The sequence below is a fragment of the Trichechus manatus genome, unplaced genomic scaffold, assembly GCF_000243295.1.
Source record: "Trichechus manatus latirostris isolate Lorelei unplaced genomic scaffold, TriManLat1.0 scaffold00150, whole genome shotgun sequence".
Lineage (NCBI taxonomy): Eukaryota > Metazoa > Chordata > Mammalia > Sirenia > Trichechidae > Trichechus > Trichechus manatus.
The window spans coordinates 2,546,169-2,563,198 of NW_004444086.1; the positions used below are offsets into that span (position 1 = coordinate 2,546,169).

The 17,030-nt window shown below is 37.3% G+C and overlaps 1 protein-coding gene across 19 annotated transcripts in view; it reads right to left on the bottom strand.

The window, feature by feature from the left end:
- Positions 1 to 17,030, bottom strand: part of ANK2 (ankyrin 2) — a 773,539-nt gene that overhangs the window by 99,819 nt on the left and 656,690 nt on the right. For all 19 annotated transcript variants that reach the window (XM_023740207.1, XM_023740209.1, XM_023740206.1 and 16 more), the window contains 3 exons: positions 10,518 to 10,715; positions 6,296 to 6,394; positions 5,272 to 5,370 (listed from right to left, as the gene is read on the bottom strand). In XM_023740207.1, coding sequence (XP_023595975.1) covers positions 5,272 to 5,370; positions 6,296 to 6,394; positions 10,518 to 10,715 — 396 coding nt within the window. The remainder of the gene's footprint in view (positions 1 to 5,271; positions 5,371 to 6,295; positions 6,395 to 10,517; positions 10,716 to 17,030) is intronic.

Below are 17,030 nucleotides of genomic sequence, written 5' to 3' on the forward strand. Positions count from 1 at the left end.
CTGACTACAAGTTGTTCTTATTTTAACCAATTAGCATTAACAATGGGTCTGCTGGGAGGAGATTTAGAATGAGGAAGGGCATTATCACAATGAGTTCTTCAGTAGGAAATAAGAAGGAGTAAAATTGTTTTTGACTGAAGACCATAGACATCACACAAACCACTGCTTGCTCATTGTGACTTTCCTAATAGTTAAAGTCTGTGCTAGCTTTAAAGATTCTAAGTCAGTGAAATCAAGTCTACATCTTATATTCCTTTCAGAGAACAGCTTTGGTCAAAGAAAACCCTACATGTACACTTAGAGGATAGAAGACTTCATTGGAAGCTGAGTAATTGTCTTCACCAGAAAACGTTTTTTTTTAAAAAAACTAGGTTCTTTTTAACTTTCTGGTCTGAACCTTCATGCAGATGAAAGCTTTGTAATCCATGATTCCTGAGAAATTTATGTTAAGGTTAGTGTGAAGTCAATCTTGCTAAGAACTATGAAGTGGGTGGTAGGTGTGGTACAGGTTGGTCACATCTTCACATTAATTTAAAAATACCGTATTGGAATGCTTGGAGGAACAGCAAGGCATTAATAACACCAGCTGGCACTGAGTCAACTCCAACTTACGGTGACCCATATGTATCAGGGTAGAGTTATGCTCCATATGGTTTTCAGTGGCTGATTTTTCAAAAATATATCACAAATCCTTTCTTCCAAGGCAGCTATGGGCAGACTCAAACCTCCAACCTTTTGGTTAGTAGCCAACTGTGTTAACTGTTTGTACCACCCACGGACTCCAAGGTATTAATAACAAAAACCAAACCTAACCCTTTGCTGTCGAGTTGATTCCGACTCATAGCGACCCTACAGGACAGAGTAGAAATGCCCCACGGAGTTTCCAAGAAGTGGCTGGTAGATTTGAACGGCCAATGCTTTGGTTAGCAGCTGAGCTCTTAACCACTGCGCCACCAGGGCCCCAAGGCATTTAATAGTTACCATTTATTGAGCATTTATTTTGTGCCACATATTGGACCTTACATTTATCCTCTCTTTTAATCTTCATTATCAGTCTGAAAATTTGAATGCTTGGCATGTAGTAGGTGTTTGTTTCATCAGTAATTATTGACTAAATGAGTAAATGAACAACTGATTGAATACAAGAATATTTTTATCCTCATTCCAGAGATTATAAAATGAAAGATGGCAGAGTTAAGTAATTTCTTCACAATCATTCTAGGTTTAGATCCTGTGTACAAGATCGTGATAGCCAATGGATGTCAGAACTACTTTTTTTATTATTCGCCCACCTCCTCCCTGATAAAATTTTATCTGTACACTTCGGACCAAGTTGTCCTGGGCTGTAAGTTCTGAGTAGCCCAACCCTACCCTTAGCTTGTAAGATTATATATCCCTTATATCTAATATGGTGCCCTGTTGATGCAGTGGTTAAGAGCCTGGCTGCTAATCAAAAGGTCAGCAGTTCGAATCCACCAACCGTTCCTTGGAAACCCTACGGGGCAGTTCTACTCTGTCCTATAGGGTTGTGATAGGATTGCTATGAGTTGGAATCAACTTGATCGCAATGGGTTTGGTTTTGGTTTTTGGTATATCCAATATCATGGGAGAAAAATGTGGCAGTCTGCTTCCATAAAGATTTACAGCCTTGGAAACCATATAGGGGCAGTTCTACTCTGTCCTGTAGGATCATTATGAGTCGGAATTGACTCAATAGCAGTGGTTTGTTTTTTTGGTTTATATTCCTTATCACCGCCCCTTGATGACCTATATGCATATTTGCTTATTCTGTTTACATGAGACATCTGCATATATGGACAGAATGCCACATGATTCTCTACTTTCACTGCTGCTTTTCTATCCACAGGAATAAATTCACAGGTGTGAAAGTCTATCTGTCTGAATGTCCCTCAGTCTATGGCACAGCCACAGTACTGTCATATTGGAAGTCTTCTGTCCTTTATAATCCCTACAGTGGAATGACCCTGAGAAACTAATAAGTATTGCAGTGACTCTACTCTCAAATCAGTTAAGTCTCTTGTCCATGGACATTTAAGGAAAACAAAGTGACACTTCTCTTCCTGACTAATCTTCCTTTCCATTGTGTTTACAATGTTCTACCAGCCAAATTTAATTCACATTTTCAGTATCAGCCAAGTTAATCCATTCAACAAGCATTTACTAACCAAACACTACGTGCTAAACAATAGGCACTGTACTTACATAAATTAATAATGTCAAAGTTACATTCTTGTCCTCAATAGCTCACAGTCTACTGAGCCTTCAGTGGACATTTTAGCCAAGAAAATGTCCCCCTTCCAAAAACAAAACAAAACAAACCCACTGCAGTGGAGTCAATTTTGACTCATAGCGACCCTAGAGGACAGAGTAGAACTGTCCCAGAGGGTTTCCAAGGCTGTAATCTTTACAGAAGCAGACCGCCACATCTTTCTTTAGGTTAGCAGCCAAGCACTTAGCCACTTTGCTGCCAGAGCTCTTACATGTCTCCTAGGCCCGACTGAATCTAACCTTTATCCAAAGCCTCTGGCGCATGAGAACATTTGCCCAGAAAATCTGAAGTAACTCAAGAGCTTTTACATGAACATTCTGGTTGAAGCCTAACCCATTATCATAAGCTCATCTGGCTAGAAGCTCTAGACCCAGTTCTTCCACTATTAGCAAATCTCCCGTTTCCATCTTAATTTTCTCACCTGTAAAATGGAAATCGCCAATATTTCAAGTTTGGAGAAGGATCAAATAAGTTGTCCATGACAATGTTTTTTAAAATAATAAAGTTATATGAGAATAAAAGCAAACTTTAGTGTGAGGGATTTTTTCTCAGTAAAGAGCTCTATGATCTTTCAGTATATTTTATAAAGAAAATTCCATTTTACATGCTGTAATTCTAAATCTTCTGCACAAGTTAAACATATAATTAACCAAATGAGTCAGAATCAACTCCATGTCAACAGGTTTGGTTTTTTTGGTTTTGGTTTACTACAGCTGGTGTGATGGGGTTTCATTCTGATTTTAAGCAACTGAATAGTCTCATAAAATAATTTTTCATATCTTATATCAAGTCATGAATGTGTGAGAAACAAAGGCAGTACAAATGTTTAATTTTCAAAGAAAAATTAATTAAAAAAAGCAATTCTTTAGTAACTATGGTTACATATGAGACATGAGGAGGAAAAGCAATTCTCTTCTCTAGATTTCACTCCATGTGAAAAAATTCTGAAAAGCTTATTAAAAGATTGTCTTTTGAAGTATGTCGTTATTCTCTCCCCTGAAGATATATAGATCCAAATTCAACAGGAAAAGCTACACAATTTATTTAAGGAAAGAAAAAAATACTAAAAAGTTAAAATGAGACTTTTCTCTCAATCAAAAGTTCATTTGAGTACAGATGAAATCCCAGGAGGTCACTGATGTGGTCTAGAGAATATATTTGTCTGGCTTCTAAATATTATAACAATTTCAACAAACACTTAACAAAAAAAATATGGCAAGCTTTTTCAAGCCCTGCTAGATGTGTTAAAAAAAAAAAAAAAAAAAAAAACAAGTCAAAGTCTCATTGCATTGTTTCATTTATCTGGACTCTAACAAGAATGTCTTTCCTGGACATTATGTGAAGCTGACTCAGCAAATATGGAGTTAAGAGCTAAAAAAAAAAAAAAAACCCCGCTGCCATTGAGTCGATTCCGACTCATATTGACGCTATAGGACAGAGTAGAACTGCCCCAAAGGGTTTTCAAGGAGGACCTGGTAGATTTGAACACAGAGCTTTTGGTTAGCAGCTATAGCTCTTAACCACTACGCCACCAGGGTTTCCAAAGAGCTAATGCCTGAGAAGTTATATTGGAGCATTTAAACGTCTCAAAGTAAACTTCAAGGAACTCAAGAAGTGGGCAGAAACTTTGTTGTTGCTGTTAGCTGCCAATGAGTCAGCCCCCAACTCTTGGCGACCCCATGCACCATAGAATGGATCACTGCCCAGTCCTGTACCATCATCATGATTAGCTGCAGAAACTAGGCAGCAGTTACTTTTGCTAGAGTCAGGTTAAATATCTGAATCAAAAATGTCAACAGTATTATCATTTTTAAAATAACTGTAATTTTAAATTAGCTAATAAAATATGATTGTGTATGGAAATGGTTTTCTTTCTGCTTCTCTTAAGAGTACAGAGAAAGAAAGACTAATTTACAAACCTTTGTATGTTTCTATTTAGTAACATCTTGAATGACTGCTTTGAATACTACCAAATGCTGCTTGCACTAATTTACTTGAGCCCACTCACATAGCTGGAATTAAGGGTTCTTGATGTATAAACTTAAAAAAACCAAAAAACATGCAAATAAATACCTTTCTTTGGACCAATTCACCTTGAGCTTCAAGTTATATTATGCACAGTAAAACCAAAAACCAAACCAGCTTCCACTGAGTCAATTTCAACTCATGGCGGCCCCATGTGCATGTGTCAGAGTAGAACTATGCTCCATAAGGTTTTCAATAGCTGATTTTTTTGAAGGCAGATCATCAGGGCTTTCTTTCAAGTGCCTCTGGGTGGAGTTGAACTGCCAGCCTTTCAGTTAGTGGTCATGCGCTGTCACTGTTCGCATGCACCACCCAGGGACTCATTATGCATCTTAGCAGTAGCTGTATTATGCATTTCCCTTTCCCCTGGAACCATTTGAGAGCATTTAAGTGCAAGGTTATATTCTGACCTTGTTTTGCTGAACAGGACCCTTCAGATGTTACTGGGAAAAACAGTTGGGATCAAGAGAGCTCTGCAATATACTGGAGAACTTTCAGCCCATCCCTTATACGATATTACTTCACTGAGCATGACCATGTGATGTTCCCAATGTGACAGAGTTCATTAAAAATGAAAGGCATGCTGTCTAAATTGCCTATCTGTATTTCCTCAAGGGGGGCAGGCAGGGATTAGGTCCTGAAATAATGTAAAAGGAATCTGCCAGAACATCTAGATGTTCAAGCAGGCATCTATTGCATACTGCAGTAAATTGTTAAGCTTATGCCACTTACTTTAACTGTATAATGTAAGTGGTCTGAAGGTAAGGTACCTGGCTGTCAAAGGTTATTGGAATGAAAAGTCTCAAACAATTACAAAATTACATCACTTCTTAGAAATCACTTTAGAACAACTCAAAAAAAAAAACAAAAACTTATAGCTACGGCGAGCTAGTGAAGAATACAGATGGCGAAGCCTTTTTCCTTACAGAAAATGAAAATGAGTACAAATATTTTACCTTGGTTTTTGCATTGACATTTGCTCCCTGCTTCAGAAGAAAGTTGACCATTTTCACATTTCCATAGTGACAAGCCACAATTAAAGGAGTGTAACCAAGCTGTAACAACAACAAAAAACCATATACACAAATAAACAAACGAGGCAGAAACTTTACCACTTTAGTGGTTAATACTCAACGGGGGAAGGTTTAGATAGAATTTCAGCTATGGTTGGTTGGATGGGTAGAAATCCAATTTGACTGTACAAGTATTATTTAGCATATAATACATGCATCCCGTGGATACAACTATGTATATGAACAGATATGTAACCACAAGGAATTTAATACTAGCAAGGATGATGAGACGTGGGTGACTTAATCTGACAAAGAACTAAGAGAGAGGAAGAAATAATATGATCTGAAAGAGAGGCAGACTCTGGTAGGACAATCAAGAGGAGATGCATGAAGGACGTAGCTAAAATGGGCTTGAAGAATGTGTAAGAATTCAATGACACAGAGAAAAGCAGGGCCTTTCAGGTCCAAGGGCATGGAGGCACGCAAGTACAGGAAGGAAACAGTAAGTCATGTGAACTAGCTGAAGCAACAAGAGAAGGTAGTCTTAAGCCTGCAAAATTGGAGTCTTTCCATGAGGGTCCTAACACCATGCTATCCATTTGGACTTGACTGTAGCCAAAAAGGAAACCCTAGTGGCATAGTGGTTAAGAGCTATGGCTGCTAACCAAAAGCTTAGCAGTTTGAATCTATCAGGCGCTCCTTGGAAACCCTATAGGGCAGTTCTACTCTGTCCTATAGGGTCGCTATGAGTTGGAATCGACTCGACGGCAACAGGTTTGGTTTTTTTTATGGTAGCCAAAAAGGAAGAGCCACTGCAGGTTTGCAAGCAGGCGAGGGTCATGATTAGGCTAAGCTTCAGAATGGAATAAATAAGAGGTGAGACTTGGATTTGGGGTGACGTAAGCAGAGGCTACTGGGAATCCTCCAAGTCAGTACCCGCCACGACACTGACAGTAATTTGCTTTACCTTTGTATGAGCATCTTGGTCAGCCCCATGCTTGGTGAGTATATCAGCAACATTCACTTTATCTTCCTGGGCTGCAAGGTGTAAGGATGTGAGTCCGCTCTATAGAAAGAATGGAAGCAGATAGATATATTTGAAGAAGAAAATAGATTCCATCTTCTATAATATCATGTCTTGAAATAATCCTAGAAAACTCATAGCCCCATTCCACAAACTGCACTTTTTGATATCTAAGACAAACACACTAAGTTAATATGACACTTCAGCCAAGATACACTCTCTAAGTTAATCAACACTTTCAGTAATTTTCTGTAATGGGTACTTACATTACAACGTGAGACTTTAAAATAACTCAGCTAATAAGATTTAAACAACATTCTTTTCAAACCATCTGGGTCTTCTACTGAATGCATTTATTCATTTAAATAATTGATAACTCAACTACTACTTCTACCTTATAGCCATAGGAATAATCTATACTTTCATCAACAAAATATCACATCAATGTAAGTAATGCACAGTGTTACGGGAAATGAGTTCAGAATAATTTTCTTCAGTACTCAAAGATAGTATACTATTCTGTAGACTTCTCTAGATGTTAAATAAAAAGTAACCTCATCATTTATGTAGCCCCATAAACCATTTTGTTTGTTTCTATGTAAAATGTCATATATACGTTGAAAAAATATTTTGTTTAATTGAATACCCAATTAAAGAATAGTTAAAAATTAGTAAAAGATGAAGGAATGGAGAAAGGAGGGAAAAGAAGGCATTTATTCCATCAGTACCACAATCTGGCAAACTCATGACATGGCACGTAGCTTCCTTCAAGCAAAATTGAGACTTAAAGAGTATCTTTAACCTAAATCATTCATTTGTGTAACAGATATTTTTTGATTATCTTTTCATGCCAGTGTCCTCGGAATTTGGAATACAGCAGTGAACAAAAGGTACTTCCCTTTATACCATATGTTTCCTTTCCCCACTCACTATTACTCAATTACCTAGTGTATTCCTCTTCCTGTACTGACTGCAGCTGTAACCTGAGGTCACTACCTGAGCTTACATATGTTTTCCTCAAATTTATACCCAATTAAAATCCACCAACCCTGTTGGCCACTGCTTTGCAGCACAGCTCTCCTGCCTTCGTGGTTAGCTTGAAAAAGCTAAGCCATGTTCTTCAAAATTCATGGTCTCCATCCATAGTGCTGCTTCTAGAAACCAACAAGTGTTCTGACGCTTAAAAATGTAAGTTACGCTGATCTACAGAGAAAAAAATGTTCTATACTAGAGAGGAGGATTTTTACTTGAGGGCCTAAGGCTTTTTAATTCGTACAGCTCGGGTGATCTCCGCTTTGGATTTCATAAACTATTAGGGAGAAATATAAAACGTGTACTTTTGCATTAATATTTTGTCATCGCTTCTGAACAAATACTAAGTCACCCTAAACTAGGAACAGTCTCAATATTGGGACAAAAAGGTGGACTCGTCTTCTTCTTAGTTTTCTCCATATTGAAAGAGCAAACATATAAATATCTTTCTTCACAGACAGAGTCTGTTTAAATGTTATTGTGCTGATTACCAAATACTCATCAAATATCTGGAAGACATTTTTAATGGCATTTCAAATGTAAGTGCTGTTTTCTACTCTATTTTCAGAATGGATTTTCTAGAAAAATAAGACTGTAAACTCATAAGCAGTGTGAAAATCCTCTACAATTTATTATGGCACCCCTTGCATACTAGAATCATATTATGTAATCCTTTCCAGTAAATCAGAAAATAGAACATGTTGAAGGGGTTCTTCTCAGAAAAGTAATTTATTTCCTGGTGGACTCTATAATAGATTTTATTTTATTATTACACAGTGATTGGATAAGGAATAATATAGTCTCTATATTACAGTTCTTACTGAGAAACAATCATTTGGAGAATACAAGGTTATTCATCTCAGTTGGTCTCACAAAAAATAAAAAAGATCATATTTCCTTTTTAAAAACATGAGAAAACTTATTTTCAGTTTTGTTTCTTACCTGAGCTACCTTCACAACTGAATTATTATAATACTAACCAAAAGGGAAGGTTTTATGTATATGTGTGTGTGTTTTAATTTTATTGTGGTAAAATATATATAACAAAAAAATTTCCATTTTAACCATTTTTAAATGCACTATTCAGTGACATTAATTATATTCACTATATTGCGCAATCATCACCTCTATCTCCAAGAGTTCTCATCACCCCAAACAGAAACTCAGTATCCCTTAAACAACAGCTCCTCCTCTCTCCCCAGGGAAGTTTGTATTTTATATATAGCATCTATATGTTCTATTATTTTCAGATATATCTAAACATATTTTCTTAAAGTTCTACTCTAATGACAAATACATCCTGCCTTTTGTCTTCAGGATACCTCCCAAATCTAATACTGAATCATTGTTATAAAGATAATGTAATTACTTTGTGATCTAAATTGAATATTTTCCTAATTGCTGAGTTTGCAAAGTCAAAAATACCCATTCCATATTTGCTGACTGACTGCTAAAACTCTCTTAAAGGAAGTAACATGTGTAGAAGAATAGCAGTAGGGAGGACATAGAGAACTGATTCTAAATATGTATGTATCATTTTTATGAAGTAAAAATAACACCATCAGAAACGTTGCCCAGTGAGCTTCATGAAATGTCCAGAATTTTCATCCTACTCAAAATTATGCTTGATTTATGGATTTCTTCGTTTATTTTCAAACGAAGATTTATTTACTTTCAAAGAAAGTAAACACTTGAATGCCCCTTCACATACCAGTACGAAATAAATATTCTACCGTTGGTTTCACGGTCAGCATATCTCCAGTTGGGTAAAGGAACACCTGAACGGCATGATTTCAATGGCCACAAGGAAGTTCATGCCCCAAACTTTCATAACTGGCTAATACACTGAATTCTACCATCAAGCTTCACCACGTTCATTCCTGTTAAAATGCAAATATCTTTTGGAAAGCTAACTCTATAATTCGTTCTGTCCACATTTTTAAAAAGGATCTTTGAGGACTTTTGATAGAGGACAGAGAAGTGCATAAGGGCAAGAGAGGTACTGGAATACCTTAGAGTGACAAAGACATAGAGAAGAACTCTGGAGGCACTTAAGACAACCTGCCTGTTTAACAGAACTTTCCAAAGAATACATGCTACCTAATCTATTTACAAACATTATTAAAACCAATTTGCAATTGATTCTTCCTAAAAGAACCGATTAACTCAACAGTGAGCATATACAATAGTGAGCGTTTGTATATTTGTGGAAAATCCTAAGAAATGTTATTTTCACTAAATCCATGCCACATGTTACAAAAGCATTAAGAGAGCTAAATGATTAATTACCTTATAAACATAGCCTCCAATTTTTTGGTTTCTCAGCAGTTGGCTCCAGTAGGGATATAAATATGTATGTGTATATATATAAAGAGACATACACTTGTAAAAATTTAAGTGTTCATATATTTCAATAATATGTTTTTTCACTATCTCCCTGTCACTCTATTACAGTTTAGTATGGTGGTTGCTAAAGCCCAGCCTGTAGAAAAAGGCTGAAATAACTGAGGTATTTATTAAGAACACAGATTCTCTACCCCTTCCCCCCCTACCACCAAACTAGGGGATTATGGTTATGTAGGGCTGAAGGTGGCTCAGGAATCTCTATTTTACCAACTTCTCTGCCTCTCATCAGGTGTCTCTGATGCTCAGACAGATTAGAAAATGACCAGGGTGGTGGACATAAGCCTGCCAACTTAGAATGGGCCCAACTCCAGATAGACCCCTCATCTCTCTCTCCAGAATTTAGAAGTAAGATCAGCAGGTACGAGGTCAGTCTGGGCTGACTGTTTGGACCACAGTGGTAGCTATGGAGTAGTCTCTTCTGCCAAATGCACAGAGAAGCAGACAGAGAAGATACATAGAGAAAATTCAATGAAATTGACTAGCAGAGAAAAATCAAAATGTAAAAATGTAATGACATAAGCAGAGAGTCTATAAAGGTGGCCCCCTTGATTCCTTAAGGTTTTCCAGTCCTCATAAGACTTGATTCCCTTCCCGTCCTTCGGTTCTAGAAGATATCCCTGTTTCCTTTTATACCTTGCCCCTTTTTGTTCCAAGTTATCTTTGACTGGTTTCTAGTTACATTAATCCAAAAGCCTCTTGACTGAAACAAGAGGCAAGAACACAGCACCTTGGTTGCCGTGTGGATATTGGCTCCCTTATCCAGAAGCAAGGTGACCATATCGGTGTGCCCCTCCTGTGAGGCCAGATGAAGTGGAGTTACTCCTTGTTTTGTCACAATGTTAGTCTCTGCTCCATAGTTCAGGAGTGTGGAAGCTATCTGCATTTGATTCTTCTTGGCAGCAATATGTAAAGGAGTATAGCCATTCTAAAACAACAACAACAACAAAAAAAAAAGATATTGTAAGTTTAGCAATTGTCCCAATATAAATCTCTGAAGGAAATAAGAATCTCTATCCAAAACACAAATTCAAAATGAGCTTATAGTTAATCCAAACAGTTACCCATCACAGGTTTCCATCCATCAACAGGTTTCGATCCAAGCCTTTTCAATCAATGTATGTCACAAGGCATCCCATTCTACTGTAAGACACATATAGGTACACAGTGCCCCAAAGCAAAAAATTCCCTTCTTATAATACTGGTTCTTCCATTAAGAGCAACATAAAATTAAGATAGGTTCCTCTTCTACATAACTGACCTTTAAATACCTCAAGGTAGTTTTCATATCCTTTTTAAGTCTTTTTGTTTCCATGCTAAACTTCCCCTTGCCCCTTCTAGAAATACTATTTCTAGTCCTCTCAACATTACGATGACCTGTTTTGGCCTGATCTTACTTTGTCTGTCTAGCTTGAATTGTGCTACCCAGAACTGAAAGCCCTTCCTCAGCTATGGTTTAATGGTACAGAATACAACTGATTATTTCTTTCACGATCTTGTTATAATACTCCCACTAACATGCTTCTGATTAGACTAATACTTTTCACTCATTCAAGAAATATTTACTGAGTCACCAACATATGCAAGGCAGTGTACTAGGTATGGGAATACAAAAGTGAACTAATCAGACACAATCCTTGTCATTAAGGAGTTACGTTCTAACGGAAGAGATATTCAACAATAAAGTTGGCTCGTATTAATCTTTGTTCAGTTGAAATCTTAGATCTCCCCATCTTATCTACAACCTACTACCTCAAAAGTAGAAATATAAGGCAACTTGTTTTATGTGGAAATTTACGGAAAGGACCAGGGTAACTCATACTTTATATACAAGACTCAAATCTTAAACTCCATATTTAATAGAAAAAAAAAGTAAAGAAAAAAAAAACCCTCTGAAACAAGGAAGTCTGGAACCTATGTTAGCTTTTCTCTGTAAGATCGTGTGGAATTTCCCATGAAAAAATGTATAATAAAAATTAAAAACCGTGCCTTTGCCATTAAACGTGCATGTTGAAGGGAAAGACGGCATAATGATCAACTGTTCTGTGAGAGAGGTATTTTAAGGAAACACAATTTCATTAAATCTAACTGCAACGTGTACTAAAAAATAAAAGGCAGTTGTAAGATACTGAATGTCGTTATGTGCTATCATCAAATCTTGATCCTCAAATGGTCTTACATTATCTATCTACTTCATGCACATTTCTCCAAACAAAAATAAACACCCTTCATCTCAGATAAATGATACTTCACTTTGACTTTCGTAATGAAGGAAATCCAGCAGCAATCCTTGTGTTCTGGTCATAGGTCTCAGATGCTCCAGGTGCTCTAGAATATCACACTTGGAGACCACAGGCTCTACTGAATAGAGAGGTACACAGACTTTTGTGGAACCTATAGGTGTAGGCATGTTCTTTTGTGCTACAATGTGTTTTCTCCAGCCACAGTCTTCCCTCATTCCTGTAGCAAAACTCTACCAAGGTTAAGTAAAGGATCAGAACATTTGCTAATGAGATTGAAGTAGAGCAAGACAGATGTTTTACGAAAATAACATAAGAAGTAATCAAAGAGGGTGTCAATTGGGCAATATAAGAGGTCTGATTGTTCTATAAATACTCAACCTGCAAGATAATGGAGTTCTCCAACCCCATTTAAAGCAGAATTTTTGGAACCAAATAACCGACACTGAAGACTAGGAGAAAGTCTGGGCTCAAGGAGTCAATGGAGTGTAGGAGCAGGGGTGATGGAGAGAGAGAAAGGGTAGAGAACAGAAAGAGTTAAAAGCGGAGATGGATGGTGGTGTGGCTCAAGAGCTAAAGGACCTGTGTTTATTGACAGGCAGGAGCAGATGAGTGGAAGATACTAGAGGAGGCTCCTCAGAGCACCCACCCAATTGAGGACTCGGGAGTGGAGGATTTTGTTTCCCAGTCTTCTGGACTTGGAGTATGTGTGCCTAACAGTAAGGATTATAACACCATAGAGGGTAGAGGTGATCAAGTCTACATTTGTCTCTTTAGGAAAACCATACAGATTATTTTAAACTTTTCACATAGATCTTGTTTTAAGTATTTCTTTTGTACTTACTAGTTTTTTCAGCAACCTTATCATACACATACACACACACACGAAATAGAATGCATAAAGATCAATAACCTAGGCATCAGTGAGCTGAAATGGACTGGTACTGGCCATTTTGAATCAGACAACCATACAGTGTAGTATGCTGGGAATGACAAATTAAAGAGGAATGGCATCACATGTATCGTCCAAAAGAACATTTCAAGATCTATCCTGAAGTACAATGCTGTCAGTGACAGGATAATATCCATTATGCCTAGAAGGAAGACTTAACTATATTAACTATATGACTATTATTCAAATTTATGAACCAACCATTAATACCAAAGAAGGATCAGTAGTTGGAAAATATGGCCTTGGTGACAGAAATGACACTGGAGATCGTATGATAGAATTTTGCAAGACCAACGACTTCTCCATTGCAAATACCATTTCTTCAACAACATAAACAGCGACTATACACATGGACCTTGCCAGATGGAAAACACAGGAATCAGATCGACTACATCTGTGGAAAGAGACGATGGAAAAACTCAATATCAGTCAGAACAAGCCCAGGGGCCAACTGCCGAAGAGATCATCAATTGCTCGTATGCAAGTTCAAGCTGAAGCTGAAGAAAATTAAAACAAGTCCACAAGAGCCAAAGTACAACCTTGAGTATATCCCACCTGAATTTAGAGACTATCTCAAGAATAAATTCGATGCACTGAACACTAATGACCAAACTAGATGAGCTGTGGAATGACACCAAGGACATCATACATGAAGAAAACAAAAGGTCATTAAAAAGGCAAGAAAGAAAGAAAAGACCAAAATGGATATCAGAAGAGACTCTGAAACTTGCTCTTGTTCTATCAAGTAGCTAAAGCAAAAGAAGAAATGATAAAGTAAAAAAGCCGAACAGAAGATTTCAAAGGGTGGCTCAAGTAGACAAAGTAAAGTATTATAATGCAATGTGCAAAGACTCGGAGTTAGAAAATCAAAACAGAAGAACATGCTCAGCTTTTCTCAAGCTGAAAGAACCGAAGAAAAATTCAAGCCTCAAGTTGTAATATTGAAGGATTCTCTGGTCAAAACACTGAACGATGCAGGAAGCATCAAAAAAAAAAAAAAAAGGAAGGAATACACAGAGTCACTGTACGAAAAAGAATTGGTCAATGTTCAACCATTTCAGGAGGTAGCATATGATCAAGAACAATGGTACTGAAGGAAGAAGTTCAAGCTGCACTGAAGACATTAGTGAAAAACAAGGCTCCAGGAACTGATGGAATACGATTTTAGATGTTTCAATAAATGGATGTAACGCCGGAAGCATTCACTCATCTATGCCAAGAAATTTGGAAGACAGCTACCTGGCCAACCGGCTGGAAGAGATCCCTATTTGTGCTCATTCCAAACAAAGGTGATCCAACAGAATGAGGAAATCATTGAACAATATCATTAATATCACACTCAAGTAAAATTTTGCTGAAGATAATTCAAAAACTCTTGCAGCAACAGAGTGTCCTGGACAGAGTGGGAGAAAATTGTAGAACAAAAATTAAATTCACAAAAATGGACCACACTTACCAGTCAGACAGAGACTGGAGGAACCCCTGAGATTAAGACATCCTTCTGACCTGGAACTGAAGATATTCCCAGAGACCACCTCCCAGCCAAATAATAGACAAGCACATAAGATAAACAATAATACCCGAGAGGAATGCACTCCTTAGAACAATCAATATACAAGATCAAAAGGGCATTAATTGTCCAAAAGCAAAGATGAGAAGGCAGGAAGGGGTAGAAAATCAGGATAAGAGAAAATGGGGAACCCAGAGTGGAAATGGGGAGAGCGCTGAGACATTGTGGGGAATGAAACCAAGGTCATGAGACACTTCATGTACAAACTATCGATTGGGAAACTAACTCGCTTTGTAAACTTTCATCTAATGCAAAAAAAAAAAAAATTTGGAGCAGTACATTGACAGAAAACTGCTGGAAATTCAAGTTGGATTCAGAAAAGGATGTGGAATGAGGGATATCATTGCTGGTGTCAGATGGACCTTGACTGAAAGCAGAGAATACCAGAAAGATGTTTACCTGTATTGTACTGACTATGAAAAGGCATTTGCTGTGTGGATCATAACAAATTATGGAAAACATTTTGCAGAATGGAATTCCAGAACACTTAGTTGTGCTCATGAGAAACCTGTAAATAGACCAAGAAGCAGTTTTTCAAACAGAACAAGGGGATACTGCATGGCTGAAAATCAGGAAAGGTGTGCATCAAAGTTGTATCCTTTCACCATATGTACCCAATTTGTATACCGAACAAATAATCCAAGAAGCTGGACTACATGAAGAAGAACTTGGCATCAGAACTGGAAAAAGACTTATTAACCACCTGCAATATACAGATGACACAGCGTTGCTTGCTGAAAGCGAAGAGGACTTGAAGCACTTACTGATGAAGATCAAAGACAACATCCTTTAGTGTAGATTACATCTCAACGTAAAAACAAAAATCCTCACAACTGGCCCAGTATGCAATATCATGGTAAATGGAGAAAAGACTGACGTTGTCAAGGATTTCATTTTAATTGAATCCACAATTAACACCCATGAAAGCAGCAGTCAAGAAATCAAACGACACATTGTATTGGGCAAATCTGCTGCAAAAGATCTCTTTAGTATTAAATAGCAAAGATGTCACTTTGAGGACTAAGGTGTGACTGACCCAAGCCATCACATTTTCAATCACCTTATATGCATACGAAAGTGGGACAATGAATAAGGAAGACCAAAGAAGAATTGATACCTTTGAATTATGGTGTTTGCAAAGAATAGTGAATATACCACAGGCTGCCAGAAGACCAAATAAATCTGTCCTGGAAGAAGTACAGCCAGAATGTTCTTCAGAAGTGAGAATGTAGAGACTTTGTCTCATGTGCTTTGGACATGTTATCAGGAGGGACCAGTCCTTGGAGAAAGACATTATGCATGGTAAACTAGAGGGTCAGTGAAAATGAGGAAGACCCTCAACAAGATGGATTGACACAGTGGCTGCAACAATGAGCTCAAACATAGCAATGATTTTGAGGATCGTAAAGGACCAGGCTGTGTTTCGTTCTGTTGTACACGGGGTCGTTATGAGTCAAATCTGATTTGATGGTACCTACCACCACCAACGACAACACACACACACACGCACACACACACACACACACATTCTGTCTATATATACACACACACATCATATAAATATATATTTTCTGTCTATATATATATTTTTTTCTCTCTATCAACTAGATCGACAGTAATTTGTGTGCGAAGAGATGCGGCAGGTGTTTTACTGTTCTACCTCTCACCAAGTAAGTGCCTACAATTCTTTCTTTGCATATAGTGAGAGCTCAATAAAACTGTATTGAGTATTACTGCTGTTTTTCATATTTATGTGGAGAACGGTCAGCCTGGAAAGTTAGTGGAAAAAAAATTACCAGCAGGTTAAGCAAGCAGGTTTTTCATTCTATTAAAATAATCGCTCAATCTTCATTATTTCACCCAAATTTATCGAGAACCCACATAATACTGAATTAGACACTTGAGGAATATGCAAATGAACAGACATAAAATAAACTAAATGCACAATTGATGAGATTCTTCAGAGAAGGGCATAAAGGAATAATAATGATACATGTAATTATAAAAAATTACTCCCCTCTTTTGACATTTTAAATATTTTATTGTAAGGTATTTATTGGCGTCAATAAGCTGAGTTACTTTGAGGTGATTATTTTAAGGTGTTTGCATTTTGTTGTTTTTATAACAAAAGTAACTCAAGGTCATTGAGGAAATAAAAGTATAAACGTTGCTGTTAGGTGCCGTCGAGTCGTTTCTGACTCATAACAACCCTACAGAACAAAGCAGAACTGCCCCATAGGGTTTCCAAGGAGCAGCTGGTGGATTCAAACTGCCAACATTTTGGTTAGCAGCTGAGCTCTTAACCACTACACCACCAGGGCTCCGAAAAGAATAAATACAGATTGCAAAAAAGATAATGAAATAAAATTATCCATAGTCTACCACGAATAATTAGTATTAACATTCTGGGGCATACCCTTTTAGACTCTTATCTATATGCATATGTATATATATTTATAAATCATATATACACTTATTATA